The sequence below is a fragment of the Cryptosporidium sp. chipmunk genotype I genome (genome assembly GCF_004936735.1).
Source record: "Cryptosporidium sp. chipmunk genotype I strain 37763 chromosome Unknown contig_5, whole genome shotgun sequence".
Lineage (NCBI taxonomy): Eukaryota > Apicomplexa > Conoidasida > Eucoccidiorida > Cryptosporidiidae > Cryptosporidium > Cryptosporidium sp. chipmunk genotype I.
Genome location: NW_027125619.1, coordinates 84,622 through 97,747, shown reverse-complemented (window position 1 = coordinate 97,747; position 13,126 = coordinate 84,622). Strand labels below are relative to the sequence as shown.

Below are 13,126 nucleotides of genomic sequence, written 5' to 3'. Positions count from 1 at the left end.
GATTAAATTGAGGTAATAGCAGTGAGTAAAAAAATAAATTCATTCCTAGGTAATAAAATTAAATTCGAGTGGCGCCAAATGTCAATTTTTTTTTATTAGAAAACAAGTTTTTGATTATAACAAATTAATCAGTTTGAAGACCACTAAATTATTTATTTTTGGAATTAGAAAAAAATTAGGGCAAGAAAACTTGTAAAGAATCACTCTGTGCCTGAAAAAAGCACAGTTGTGAAGGTACACATGGAGAAGGGTTACGAGAATAAAATTTTCCAATTTAATAAAGCATTATCATTGTTACTTTATGGTTTTGTATCAGTAACTTTGGTTTTTTTGAATAAGAGAATATTTGTTGGTAATTTTAGTTATCCATTATTTACAACATGGATACAGCAAGTATGTGGAATGATATGCTACTTAATAGCATATGTAGTCTTAAAGAGCATATTTGGGATAGATCATTTAATTTCAAGACCATCTATTCAATATGAGAAGATTAAAGACACCCTTCCTATGTCTTTATCTTGCACAATATTCATATTATTATCCAATCTATGTTTGAAATATGTCCCAATGTCATCATATGCAATTACAAGGTCTTTGACACTATTCTTTAATATCGTATTTTCAATTTTAATATTAAAGCAACAAATTTCAAATATATGTATTTTTGGATGTGGAATTGTTATTATGGGATTTATTATTGGTTCGCTTGACTCATCTACTTTGGGTTTATATGGAATATTAGCAGGAGCTACTTCTTCTTTTTTTCAATCAATATATACCGTTCAAATAAAGAGTGTGTCAAAGAAGATAAATGATGAATTCCAAGTTTACTGGTATAATGCTTTTACTACTTCATTTTTAGCAGTTGTGCCAATCTTTATATTTGGAGAATACAATGCATTCATTGAGTTATCTACTTTAGATTTTGGAGAATTTACCATTAATTTTGGTCCTATTTTAATTAGCGGTATATTGAACTTTTTTCTTGGGATTATTGTAATATGGTGTATTCACACTACATCTCCTATAGCTTATAACCTGACTGGCTATGTCAAGTCTGGAATTCAAACTTTAATTGGAGTTTTATTAAATAATGAGGAGCTTAAATTTTCAACCATTTTGGGATTGGTTATGACAATTGGAGGATCTGCTATATATTCTTTTGCAAATCTAATTAAATTAACTCCAAATAAAAATGTTAATTCGAATGAAAGTTGCCATATAATTTTTGAACAGCAACAGCCTATTCAACAAGAAAACTATTACGAACATGATTCTACACTATCAGGGGCATCTTCTTTGGAGTATGATAGTAACAAAAAGTTTCAAATGAATGATAATTTCTACGAAAACGAGCATTCCAATCTTTCGATCAATTGCGATCAATTAATTAAGAATAGCAAATACAGGAAAATATCCCAAATCGGATCATTGGATGAAAGTCTAACAAATTAACGTAAATCTTATGGAGAAACTCAGGAAATCTAATAAATAATTATCTATTCTGTGCTTATATTTTCAATCTCGTTAACTATTAACCTTTTTTTTCATGTTATTGTTTTGTATATGAAATATACAATAACAATACATCAATTACTTATCATTCATATAGTAAAAATACACATGATACCTTTGGTTGAAAATTACATTAATCAGAGCTTTTCAAAGAGTTTGGGTCCTACTAATTCTTTTTGTACCATCTTTTCATTATTTCAGAATAATTACAAAGGACTAGAGGCTTTCCTAGCTTATGCCTACATTTGTTTTCAATTGTGCATAGCATAAGAAGAAGTTCCCTTTTTGAGCTTGCTTTGGAAATTGAATCGTCAAAATCTTTCAATCCTTCGGAAAAAGTGTCTCCTATTTTAGTAAATTTACATTGATCTGGAATATTTCTAATAAAGTCTTTTGCAGATTTAAGACTAGCCTCACTTGGATCATCTTCCATTGAAGTTATACAGGAATACAACTAGAATGGTAAAAGTTTTAAATTATATAATATATACATATATATATGTCCATATTTATGAAATATTATTTTCAATTAATGAGAACAAAAAACAAAAAAGATAATTTGTGTTTTCCCGAAAATTATCTTTTCAATAATTCAAATATTCTCATTAATTAAAAAATCCTTTAGAACTTACCAGCATCCACTGTGCTTCACACGAGTTTCTTGGATAATTTGATTTTCTGCAAAATTCTATATCATTATTTTCGTTGGAATTATTATCATCTTTATCTTCAAATTTAAGTTCCAAAGAAGTTTTTTTTCTCCAACTAATTGGCAATATACCTCGTTTTCCTTTAATAAAACTCCTAATAAAATTCATTAATCACATTTATTATACTTATCTTTCTTTTTTTTCTGCTTTTAATTTTTTGCCAATTGACCAAAGGATCACAACCCTTTATGGCGCCAAGCAGGAATTTTTATTTACCATTGTGGCCAATATTTTAAATTTGAGAATTTATTCGAGATTTATAATTTAATGGGCTGCTCATTTCAAGATATTGTATGGTCATTTGGCTACGTCGGTTTTAAGTTTATTATCTTGATCTTTCTTTTATGCTCTTTTTAAATTAGTTATCAACTAGTAGTTAAAAGAAATTATTCACTAGTGATTCTTTATTCACATAGTATAAAATTAATGTATATTACTATTTAAGGATACTAATTATTCTAATTTTTTATTATAAATCCCATGTAATTTGTGTAAAGCATTAGAACATTGCACTGTATGCTTTAAAATTATAACTTTTTTGAGATATCACAATAATGAGGTGAATTTTTGGTCAAAGTCTCAAAGTCATCCTTATGAACAACCCAGGCAACCAGAACAGAAATATCATCTTCTTTACCTCCAGAAAAACATTGACTTTTAAAAAAAGAGTTTCTACCACCACTATAAAATCTTTTCGCCTGGTTTGCAAAAGGAGTTTTGGAAAATGGATCAAGTGATTTGTAATATGCTGATAAGGCAATGGACTTTGCTATTACCATGGGGGTAGTAGTATAATCTAGACAATTATAAAAGAGCTTTGACTCAATAGGAGAAAATGATAAGCCAGAAATGCTGGTGATTTCAAAATCAAATAAATTATCAAAGAGACCATCTGTACCAAGAATAACCATATCGCCTTCTTTTAATGGAACTTCTAGTAATTGCGATAACTCAGGATCATCACAAGCTAACTGCATTGAATATTCATGATCCACACCATCTGGTTCTTCTTTATTTCTTTTCTCAATCTTGGCAAGTCTTACAATATCGTGAAATCCTTTTTCAATTAATTCTTGCCATTCATGTTCAGGAGGTAGAGCTGCAAATTGATATGGACAGTTAAATTCATGTTGCATTTCTTTAACCCTTCTAACAATCTCTAACTTTCCCGTATCAAACTGTAATCTTCTTAAAACCAGAGCTCCACTATCTCCCATATTAGCAAATCCAATATTACCAGAATAGTGATCAAAACAAGCTACTAGTGCAGTACTTGCCCCATGTACACCATTCTTTTCACAATGATCAAGGCCTACTTTTAGTGAGTCTTTTGCTAGCACAGAGGGTTTGCATAAACCTCTATCTCGATTACTTTTAATATAATGGAGTGAATTTTTCATTATAGAATTTGAAAACATTCGAGCACTTTTTCCTGATAGATCTTCCCACTCTCCAACTCCATCTGCTACTCCCATACTTTGTAAATCTTCAGATAGAAACCATCCATCTTCACCTCCTCGAGTTCTTTTATCATTGCGTGGTAAATAGTAGGCACCCATCCATAGTCTTAAATTACTTTCTATAGATTGATCCAATTTTTCAAAATTGGAGTTTGGTCCAATAAGATTATATAAATTATACTCCTCAATAAACTTCTGTCTTAATTTATAGAAATCACAATTACATTGCTTTTTACCTATATTATCCTTTTCTGGTGAAGAGTCATTTCCATTACTAGCTAAACATGTCATTTTTTTGTCATTTCCTTTAATTGGTTCACTACTTATTGCTCCAGATTTACTCAATTTATTGTGAATTTTATGCTCGTGATCACTTATTACCATTGAAAAAAACAAACTCTGAGGTACTTTAAATGAAGATTGTGAATTTAATTTATTCTTTTCAATGATATCGTGGTTTTTTATTTTTGCTCTATTAAATTCTAAATGATCAATATTATTATTACTATTACCATCACTACCACTATTACCAGAGCAGTTATTCAGCATATTCTTGGAATTATTTATCAATATTCCCTTTTCTATGAGCGGAAAAACTATCTCTTTTGGAATTGCTTGAAAGTCCTGCTCAAATCTTCTTATTCTATATATTGCTTCTTGAATACTTTTACAACTTATATTACTATTTTCTTCAATCAATTCAAAACACATTATTGATGATGGCCTCTTTCTATCTAATCTATCTTCACTGATCCATGTTGAAAATGGAACTGATAACTTGGAATTCCTCCAATAATCAACATATTTATCAAATATTCTCCTTTCAAAATGATCATATGGAACACCATTATTGCTAGGAATCGGATCTTCCCAAGATCCCGTTTCATTCCTCCCGTTTTCTATCTCAATTATAAGTCTATCTTCACAGCTTTTTATATCATCAAATTGTCCAAATACTAATTTTGATTTACTCACTCCTTTTTTTATTTCTTTCTTTTTTTCCTCTTTGAAAGTAATTTTTTTGCTTTTCTCCTTTCCTTCATCTATCTTACTTATTATCTTTTTACTCATTTCTATTTCTTTTTTGTTAACTTCTTCCTTTTCATCTTCATATATTACTCTTGTTTTTAAATTCATCAATTGATCTCTAGACTCTCTCATTAATTTATGTCTATTTCTTTCCAGAATTCCAATCATTGCTAAGATGATCCCTTCTTCATTCCTTCTATTCTTTTCAATTTGCCATTCTAGCTCTTTTGATAATCTCCTAAGTAACCTAATACCAGCCTCACACTCTTTAGACTCCACAAATACTCTTCTTTCATTTCCATTCTTTGACATTTTACTAAATTACTCACATAATCACTTAATAGAATTTATTATTTCTTTAAACTTTGAATTTAAACTATGGTCCAGTCCCGATAATTAATTTTTTTTCTATTTTTATTAATTTTTATATTTAAGCTGCAGACAAGACATGCATTGCTGTAATTAAATAGTCAATTATACATGCATTTTTTTTTGAAATAACTTATACAAATGTAAACAAATATTTAAAACATTTATATTTGTATTTAAATAATCAAGTTTAAAACATTAAAATTCAATTATTTTTTTATTTTCCCTCGTTATAAATTGAAATATATTATTAATTCCATATTATCTAGAAAAAAAAAAAAAGAAGTTTTGGCACTTTTTTTTTCTTCTCTTCCAGACTATGATAATACATTTATTAAAAATTCTTAATCAATATATTAACTTATATTTCAAGGCTTTGAATAATATTGATTAATACCATAGTCTTGTTGATACTTGATTTCAATTTAATTCAATTCCAATATAAACTTAGCTAAATTAATTTGTTTTCATACCCTTATTGAATTTTTAAATAATTATAAAATAAAAACGTATTTCTTTATAAACCTTAAATTTTATTCTAATTCTCCAATTTTTTAGAAATAAATTCTAATTTCTTTTCACCTGCTGCTTCGATTGCCTGCATGCATTGCATGCAAATAAAAATTAAATGACGACATTATTACGAATTACAATAGTTTTGCAAATTGCATGTGGACAATAGTTGGAAAAAAATTTTAAAGAATCGATTGTAAAATAATTTTTTGCAAATAGTTTAAGAGTTTTAGTAAAAAATTAAATGTGAATTTTTAAATTTAAAGATCATATTGTATTTAGAATACAAAAATGGGGAAGGAAGAAGCTGGGAATGAAGATCGAGTAAGAAAAAATCGCGTTAAACTTTCCTGCATAGAACTTAAATTGACATTTTAATTAAATTAAAGAAAGGAAAGATGTATTTTAAGAAAGAATAACTATAATAGAGCGGTATTAAAAGCCGAAAAAAAATTAACTGGCAAATAAATTAATTTTTTTTTATATTAATTAAATTATTGAGATTAAAGTCCTTGAATGGATTAAAAATCCAAAGAAAAAGTAAGCAAGTTAAACTTAACAAACAAATTTATGCAATGTAAGAAAAATTTTTGAAAGATGAAGCTTGTTTCTGTTTCATTTTTTTTATGGACTTTAATCTTGATAATAATCAACTTTGACAATTCAAATGGAGCAAAGTTTAAAAAGTGCAAAGAAAATGCATTTTGTAATAGATACAGAGAGTTTACCAAGTATATTAGTAGCAAAACTAGTAACGAAAAAGATGCAACTATTTCAATTTGGTCAGTAAATCCTAACAATTTGGAATTTTTCAAGAACTGTAAATTAAAAAAAAAAAATCCCAACTTAGCTTTAAGAGATTCAGAAGAATGTAGTACACTGTATTTTGAATTAAAGAACACACACCATCCTAAAGTTCCTTCTTTAAAGTGTAATTTATATATATTTAAATTAGGAATTTTCCGACTTCAGATTGATGATACTGGTACAGGATTATCAAATTACAAAAGATTTAAAGTTGGAAAAGAAGTAATGTTTAAAGATAGCTTGGTGGGGAAGTATTTAGTAAATAATAAGGATTCTGGTGTTCATATTACAATAAGTAAAAACCGAGTCAAAATAATTTTTGCTAGAGATATTGTTTATAAAAAAGTTACAGAAGTTGATGACTGCAAATATATCTTTGAGATGCAATTCAATCCTTTCAAAATAGAATCTTTTCTTTGTGATAAGAAAATAATTACAATTAATGGTAATCAATTTTTTAACTTTGAAAGAAGTGGAAGAATTTATCCAAAATTTAATAAGGTAAATACTAAATTTAATCGTAAAATCTATACAAATAACTTTAAAGATTTATTTCAAGAAATAAAATACAATTTAATAAATTTTAAATGGTCAAGTTTTAAAAATGCTTTTTTTAAAAGTATTAAAAACATTTTTTATAATGGAAAAGGTATTATTGATATTTTGGATTCTGTTGATATATATCCAAAAAATATTTGGGCTGAGAAATTTGAAAATTTTATTGATTTCAAATACGCTGGACCAACTGCTGTAGGAACTGATGTTCAAATACATTCATGTAACGATACTTATGGATTGGCAGAAAAAACTGCTTCATTAAATTTGGAAGATTTTGATGAACCTTACAGATTTTATAATGTTGATAATTTTAAATACAAGCTCAATTCAACTGATCCAATCTATGGATCTTCTCCTATGTTAATTTCTTTAAGCGATTTTAGTCATGAACAAGAAAACCAAGTTTTATTTTCAAGTATATTATGGGTCAATCCTTCTGATACATATGTAAAAATTAATAAAACTAGAAATTTGTATTCAGAAAAATATATAGATACATGGTGGGTTTCTGAGACTGGAATCTTAGATTTGGTGATTCTACTTTCAACACAATTAGAAGAATTATATTATAATTTGGGAATTATCATGGGATTTCCATATTTTGCTCCAAGGTTTTCTTTAGGGTTTCATTATAGTAAATGGGAGTATACGAATGAAGAAAGAGTATACAGTATTCAAAATTTATTAAAGAAAAATAATATACCATATGATAGCATTTGGTTAGATATTGAACATACTGTTGATAAACAATATTTTACATGGAATAAAACAGCTTTCCCAAATATGAGTAAAATGATCAAAAAATTAGAAAAGGATAATAAATATTTGATAATCATTTCAGATCCACATTTTAGTGTTAATAAAGCTTATTATATATATTCATTTTTTGAAAAATTAAAATATTGCAATAAAGATTTTTCAAGAATTTCTTTAAATTATAAAAGAATGTTGAGATTTTTATTTATTATAAATAAATTTCCAATAATAATTTCAAAGGTTAATTGTCAGATTCAATTAATAATATACAAAGAAAATATAAGCAATTCAAGATTTATTTCTAAACCATTTGATTCACCATGGATTAAAATACCAAATTATTATTATAAAAGTAATGAGGTTAATGATTTTATTGGTGAATGCTGGCCAGGACCATCCAAATATTTGAATTTATTTTCAAATAATGTTGGGAATTATTATTCCAAATATTTTGAAAAAATGTATAAAACACATAAAAATTTAGGGTATTGGGTAGATATGAATGAACCATCAGTATTTAAATTACCAGAATTATCTTTACCTAAACAAGTTGAATTTGGAAATAATGGTTTAGATGATAGACAAGTACATTCATTATATTCATTTTATCAAGTTAAATATACTTTTAATGGATTAATACGAAAATTTCAAGGAGAAAGACGCCCATTTATATTATCAAGATCGTTTTGGTTTGGATCACATAGATATTCAAATATTTGGACAGGAGATACAGAATCTAATTGGGATTATTATTATTATACAATTATTACAAATGTAAGAAATGCAATTTGTGGTTTTTCAATGACAGGTTCAGATATTGGTGGGTTTGATGGCTTAATTAATACGAATTTATTGACAAGATGGTTTCAATTAGGGATTTGGTTTCCATTTTACAGAATTCATAATTCAATTAATACTTTAAGTAGGGTTTTTATTTTTTCATCAAAAATTGTAAAAAAGTATATTGAATTAAGATATTCATTAATTCCATATTGGTACACATTATTAGCTAAATATTCATTTTATGGTATTCCAATGATTAAACCACTTTTTTGGTTAAATCAAAGAGATTTTAATTTAAGATCAATTAATAATAGTTTTTTGGTTGGAGATTCATTTATGATCAAGTCTATTGAAAATAATTCTCCTTTTACACAAATTAAATTACATTATTATTTATGTAATTTTGATTATAATAATAGAATCTACAATCATAATAAAGATGATTTATATAAAATATGGTATAATTTATATAGTGGAAAAATATATATTGATACAAAAACGCAATATTTTGATAATGAATATATGAATAATACTCCAGATTTTGTCAAAGGAGGAAGTATTATAACATATTCATCAGAATCTAATTTATTGTCAAGTAAAGATCAATTGAAAAATTCATTAAAATTGGTAATATATTTAACAGGTAAATTATTGGATAGTAATAAATTCAAAAATAATATTTTATTTCCAGAAATAAAATATTATGATTATTTAAATGAGGAATTTTTTTATAATGATTATATGATTGATATATTAACATTACATTCAGAAGGAAGTATTTATTTGGATGATGGGGAAACATATTCATATTTAAAAAATGAATATATTTTTGATGATATAATATTTAATTTGTTTTATAATGGTTTTAATAAACATTTTGGTTATTGCCCAAATATAATAGATAATATAATTGAAAAAAATATATTAATATCAACATTTGATGAAAATTATCAAAAAGATAAATTAAGATTATTTAAAGAAAATTTTGGATATGAAATATATATTAAAGAAAAAAATGATAAATTAATGGGTAAAATGAATAATAATAATTACCATAATCATAGTCATCACCATATATTATCATTATTGGATGAAGATATAGGTAATTTATTTACATTTAAAGAAGATAATAATATTAATCAAAAATATCATAAAAGAATTAGTAAAATAGAAATTAGTGGTATAATGATAATACCAAAAGAAATAATATTAGAAAAGAATAATAATAATTCATTAATTTTTCAGAAATTAAAATATAAATTAATTAAGATTAAGTATACTGGTAATAATAATTTAATACAAGGAAGTTTATATTCAATAGAAATAAATCTTGAAGAAAATAATCAAATAAATTTTGGTGATTATGATTGGAGAATAAAAATATTATTATGAATAAATACTAATTATTATTATTGTTTTCAATAATATTGTTTTGAATAGATTTTTTAAAATAAGAATTTGGATGATTTCCAATACCTTCAGAGTCAGATTTTAAATGTAATGATTTAAATAATTGTATACAAGATAATTGATAATGGCCAGATTTAGAAAGTTGGGTAATATTTCTAATATCTTCATTGGATAAAATATCACCGTAATAAGTTTGTAATAATTTTTGTAATGGATAAGTATCATAAGTTTTAAAAGGGCATCCATGATTTTGTCCATTTCCAGGAAGAGGTAATCCATTAATAATCTTATTACAAGGATAAGGTGAATAATTACTTCTTTTTCCTTCTTGTCCATAAGCATGCCGAATATTATATTTAATTTCTTTATCAAAAGAATTAGCATCAGTCCAAAGTGATTTCCATAAAGAAAGTTGTTCTTCAAGTTTCATTCCACATCCTTTAAGGAATAACCAAAGTTGAAGACGACTCCAATGTTTTAAATGATGATCTTTCTTTAAACTTTCAAATAAATGACGCATACATAATGGAAATGATGAAAGATAAACTTGATAGATGTTTGAAGTATCTAATTTAAAGTTTTCAATAACTTGATTTTCTGATAAAGAATTAAATGGTAATAATCCTCCTCCTCTAAAATCATTGCTTGTGAAATAAAATTCTGAAATTTCTCTAATTAATGATGAAACCCTTTGGTCTGAAAGGATTGTTTTTTCAAATAATATTTCATTTTCTTTTAGATTTATGAATGAATTAATTAATTCTTTTTTATATTTATGTATTAATAATGATTCAATTTCAGTATCGGGAACAAAACATATTCCATTTTTAATGAAATATTTTCTATTTTTAATAAATTTGAATCCATCAGGCCAAAAAGGTATTTTAAATAATCTTTTAATAAGATGCCCGTTTGTTATAACAGAAACAGCATCTTCCCAAAGTTTTAGTGATTCATCAATATCATTATTGCTATAATTTTGGCTTTTAATTTGATCATAGTTCCAAATAGGATAATTAACTCGATACATTTTAAGTAATTTTTCAATAATGAATGATTTACTGCTTTTAATATTATCCTTTTTCTGATTAAATAAATTACTATTAATTACTGTTGATAATTTAAATAAAAGTAATTTAATTTCTTGTTCAATAAACCATTCTTGTTTATCTTTATTGCTAATAAAGCATAATTTAAGTAAGAAATGACTTAAAATATCTTTTCTCCAACAATTCTCCAAATGTGATGGAGTTGTTTTATTAATTGAAGTTAAAGAATCAAACAGCTTGAATCCTCTTTCTGAAAGAAGTTTTTCAAGTAATGATCTATTTGTTGAATCTGTTAAAGTCCTTGTATTGTTATCTTCAAGTTTCGATTTAACATCAATAAAATGAAGAATTGCCAATCTATCCGTAATATATTCTCTAAATAAATTGATGCTTAATGAGTTTAAATTTAATGAAAAGAGAGAACTATCATTATAAGTTGATAATACATAACAACATTCTTGAAAAACACTTTCATTATATGGGTTTTGATCGTATTCTGAAATTTTGTTTAATAATTAATTTGGAATTATTTGTTTTCATTTGATTAAAACAAAAAAGATAAATGGGCAAACTTACCAATATGATTTCTATCCTTAAATTTTTTTTGGAAATCTCGGATTTCTATGGGATTTTTTCTCAAATGCGATCCCAATAACATAATTGATTTATAAAATTAAAATTGAACAAGAAAAATTTATTTTTTTGAATGACTGGATATGGGATTGTTTATACTCCATATATATTATCGACTTGGTATTTTTTAAGATAAATAATCTTTAAAAAATTCACTTTTAATGATTTTATTAATATATTTCTTTCAACGTTACTTGAATTAAAAGTAATATCTTTTCTTGTTAATATTAAATAGTAATTCGTTACGAAAGGCAGGGAATAGAACGGATCTTCAGTTCAAAAAAATAATCAAATTTGAATGATCAAGTTTTTATCTTAATTTAATATATTTATTCTTTTTCAATTCTTTAATTATATCATGTAAAATTTATAAATTACATTTATACCCCACGCAATTGGCGGGCAAGTCTATATAGGTATTATTATTTTTTCATTAAGAATTTACATCCTTGAGGGAAAATAATAATAAAAAAAGAGCTGGAGTAGTTTAAGAGAATATTTAGAATTGAATTTCTTTCTTTATTTTTTAATTTAAAAGTGTAAATTAGTTGAGGAAGATTATTGATTCCAACCGAAGCTTGCTGGTATTCATTTAAAAAGCAAAAAGAATAATGGCAGAGGAGCAAACAATTACTTCAATTAGAAAGTCATCAACTCCAAAATGGCTGAGATTTATTGCAACAATTTACACTTATTTAATGATTTTTCTTTCAATTTTTCTCGGTTTTATTACCCAAATTTTACTTTGGATATTTCTGTTCCCTTACCTTCTTTATAATGAAAAATTCAAGATAGTGGTAATGGGACAAGTTTTTAGATTCTGGAATGCCTTTCTAGTAATCTGGATGAATCCTTTCTGGTCAGTTAAAGTAACTAGGGAGCCAAAAAGAAACTATAAACCAAGTAACACTCTTTTAATGACTAACCATCTCTCAACAGCTGATCCTTGGATAATTTCTTCAACTCATTTTCCTTGGGAATTCAAATATGTATACAAAGCTGACTTACTCAAAGTACCTATTGTCAACTGGGCTATATCATTAACTTATGATCTTCCAATTTACTTTACAAAGGATAAAGGTGGATGGGGAGTCAAGAGTGGAACAATCGAGCCCATGTTCAATAGATGCGCAGAACTTCAAAAGTTGGGAATTGGCCAAGTTATTTATCCAGAAGGAACCAGGTCCAGACTTAGAAGATTACAGCCATTCAAAAATGGATTCTTTAAATTTGCAATTGAAAATGAATCTGAAATACTTCCAGTTGTTTCCCACAACAACTGGTCTCTTTGGCCTTTAGGAGAATCTCTTCTTGATATAGGTACTGCTTATGTTGCTTATGGTGATCCAATTCAAGCCACCAAAGATATGGATGTTGAAGAACTTAAACTCAAGGTCCAATCAGCAATGATGGAGCTCTTTAAATGCTGTCCCACACACAATCCAGAACTTGAGCAGCCATTATCTGCCGCTTCTTCCACTCGTGGCCACGGAATCACTGGCTCCAACTAATCGTCTATATTTCTTGATTA

At 26.3% G+C, this 13,126-nt stretch overlaps 6 protein-coding genes across 6 annotated transcripts; 3 read left to right on the top strand and 3 right to left on the bottom strand.

Annotated features, from left to right (window-relative positions):
- Nucleotides 1–240: 240 nt before the first annotated feature.
- Nucleotides 241–1,458, top strand: ELE39_003206 (nucleotide sugar transporter like integral membrane with 9 transmembrane domains; the record flags this gene model as incomplete). The annotated part of the gene is made up of 1 exon (XM_067346548.1): nucleotides 241–1,458. One exon carries the CDS (start codon nucleotides 241–243, stop codon nucleotides 1,456–1,458), a length of 1,218 nt encoding a protein of 405 aa, XP_067199786.1.
- Nucleotides 1,459–1,684: 226 nt separating this feature from the next.
- On the bottom strand, nucleotides 1,685–2,336 carry ELE39_003205 (Erv1 Alr family; the record flags this gene model as incomplete). Its single annotated transcript, XM_067346547.1, has 2 exons — nucleotides 1,685–1,972; nucleotides 2,151–2,336. The coding sequence occupies 2 exons, from the start codon at nucleotides 2,334–2,336 to the stop codon at nucleotides 1,685–1,687; spliced, it is 474 nt and encodes a 157-aa protein (XP_067199785.1).
- Nucleotides 2,337–2,755: 419 nt separating this feature from the next.
- ELE39_003204 (PP2C like phosphatase) lies at nucleotides 2,756–5,029 on the bottom strand (the record flags this gene model as incomplete). Its single annotated transcript, XM_067346546.1, has 1 exon — nucleotides 2,756–5,029. The coding sequence occupies one exon, from the start codon at nucleotides 5,027–5,029 to the stop codon at nucleotides 2,756–2,758; it is 2,274 nt and encodes a 757-aa protein (XP_067199784.1).
- A 1,167-nt stretch (nucleotides 5,030–6,196) lies between these two features.
- Nucleotides 6,197–9,895, top strand: ELE39_003203 (secreted alpha glucosidase like family 31 glycosyltransferase; the record flags this gene model as incomplete). The annotated part of the gene is made up of 1 exon (XM_067346545.1): nucleotides 6,197–9,895. The coding sequence occupies one exon, from the start codon at nucleotides 6,197–6,199 to the stop codon at nucleotides 9,893–9,895; it is 3,699 nt and encodes a 1,232-aa protein (XP_067199783.1).
- A 7-nt stretch (nucleotides 9,896–9,902) lies between these two features.
- Nucleotides 9,903–11,620, bottom strand: ELE39_003202 (DNA primase large subunit; the record flags this gene model as incomplete). The annotated part of the gene is made up of 2 exons (XM_067346544.1): nucleotides 9,903–11,458; nucleotides 11,539–11,620. The coding sequence occupies 2 exons, from the start codon at nucleotides 11,618–11,620 to the stop codon at nucleotides 9,903–9,905; spliced, it is 1,638 nt and encodes a 545-aa protein (XP_067199782.1).
- A 586-nt stretch (nucleotides 11,621–12,206) lies between these two features.
- Nucleotides 12,207–13,106, top strand: ELE39_003201 (glycerol-3-phosphate acyltransferase family; the record flags this gene model as incomplete). The annotated part of the gene is made up of 1 exon (XM_067346543.1): nucleotides 12,207–13,106. The coding sequence occupies one exon, from the start codon at nucleotides 12,207–12,209 to the stop codon at nucleotides 13,104–13,106; it is 900 nt and encodes a 299-aa protein (XP_067199781.1).
- Between the last annotated feature and the right edge of the window lie 20 nt (nucleotides 13,107–13,126).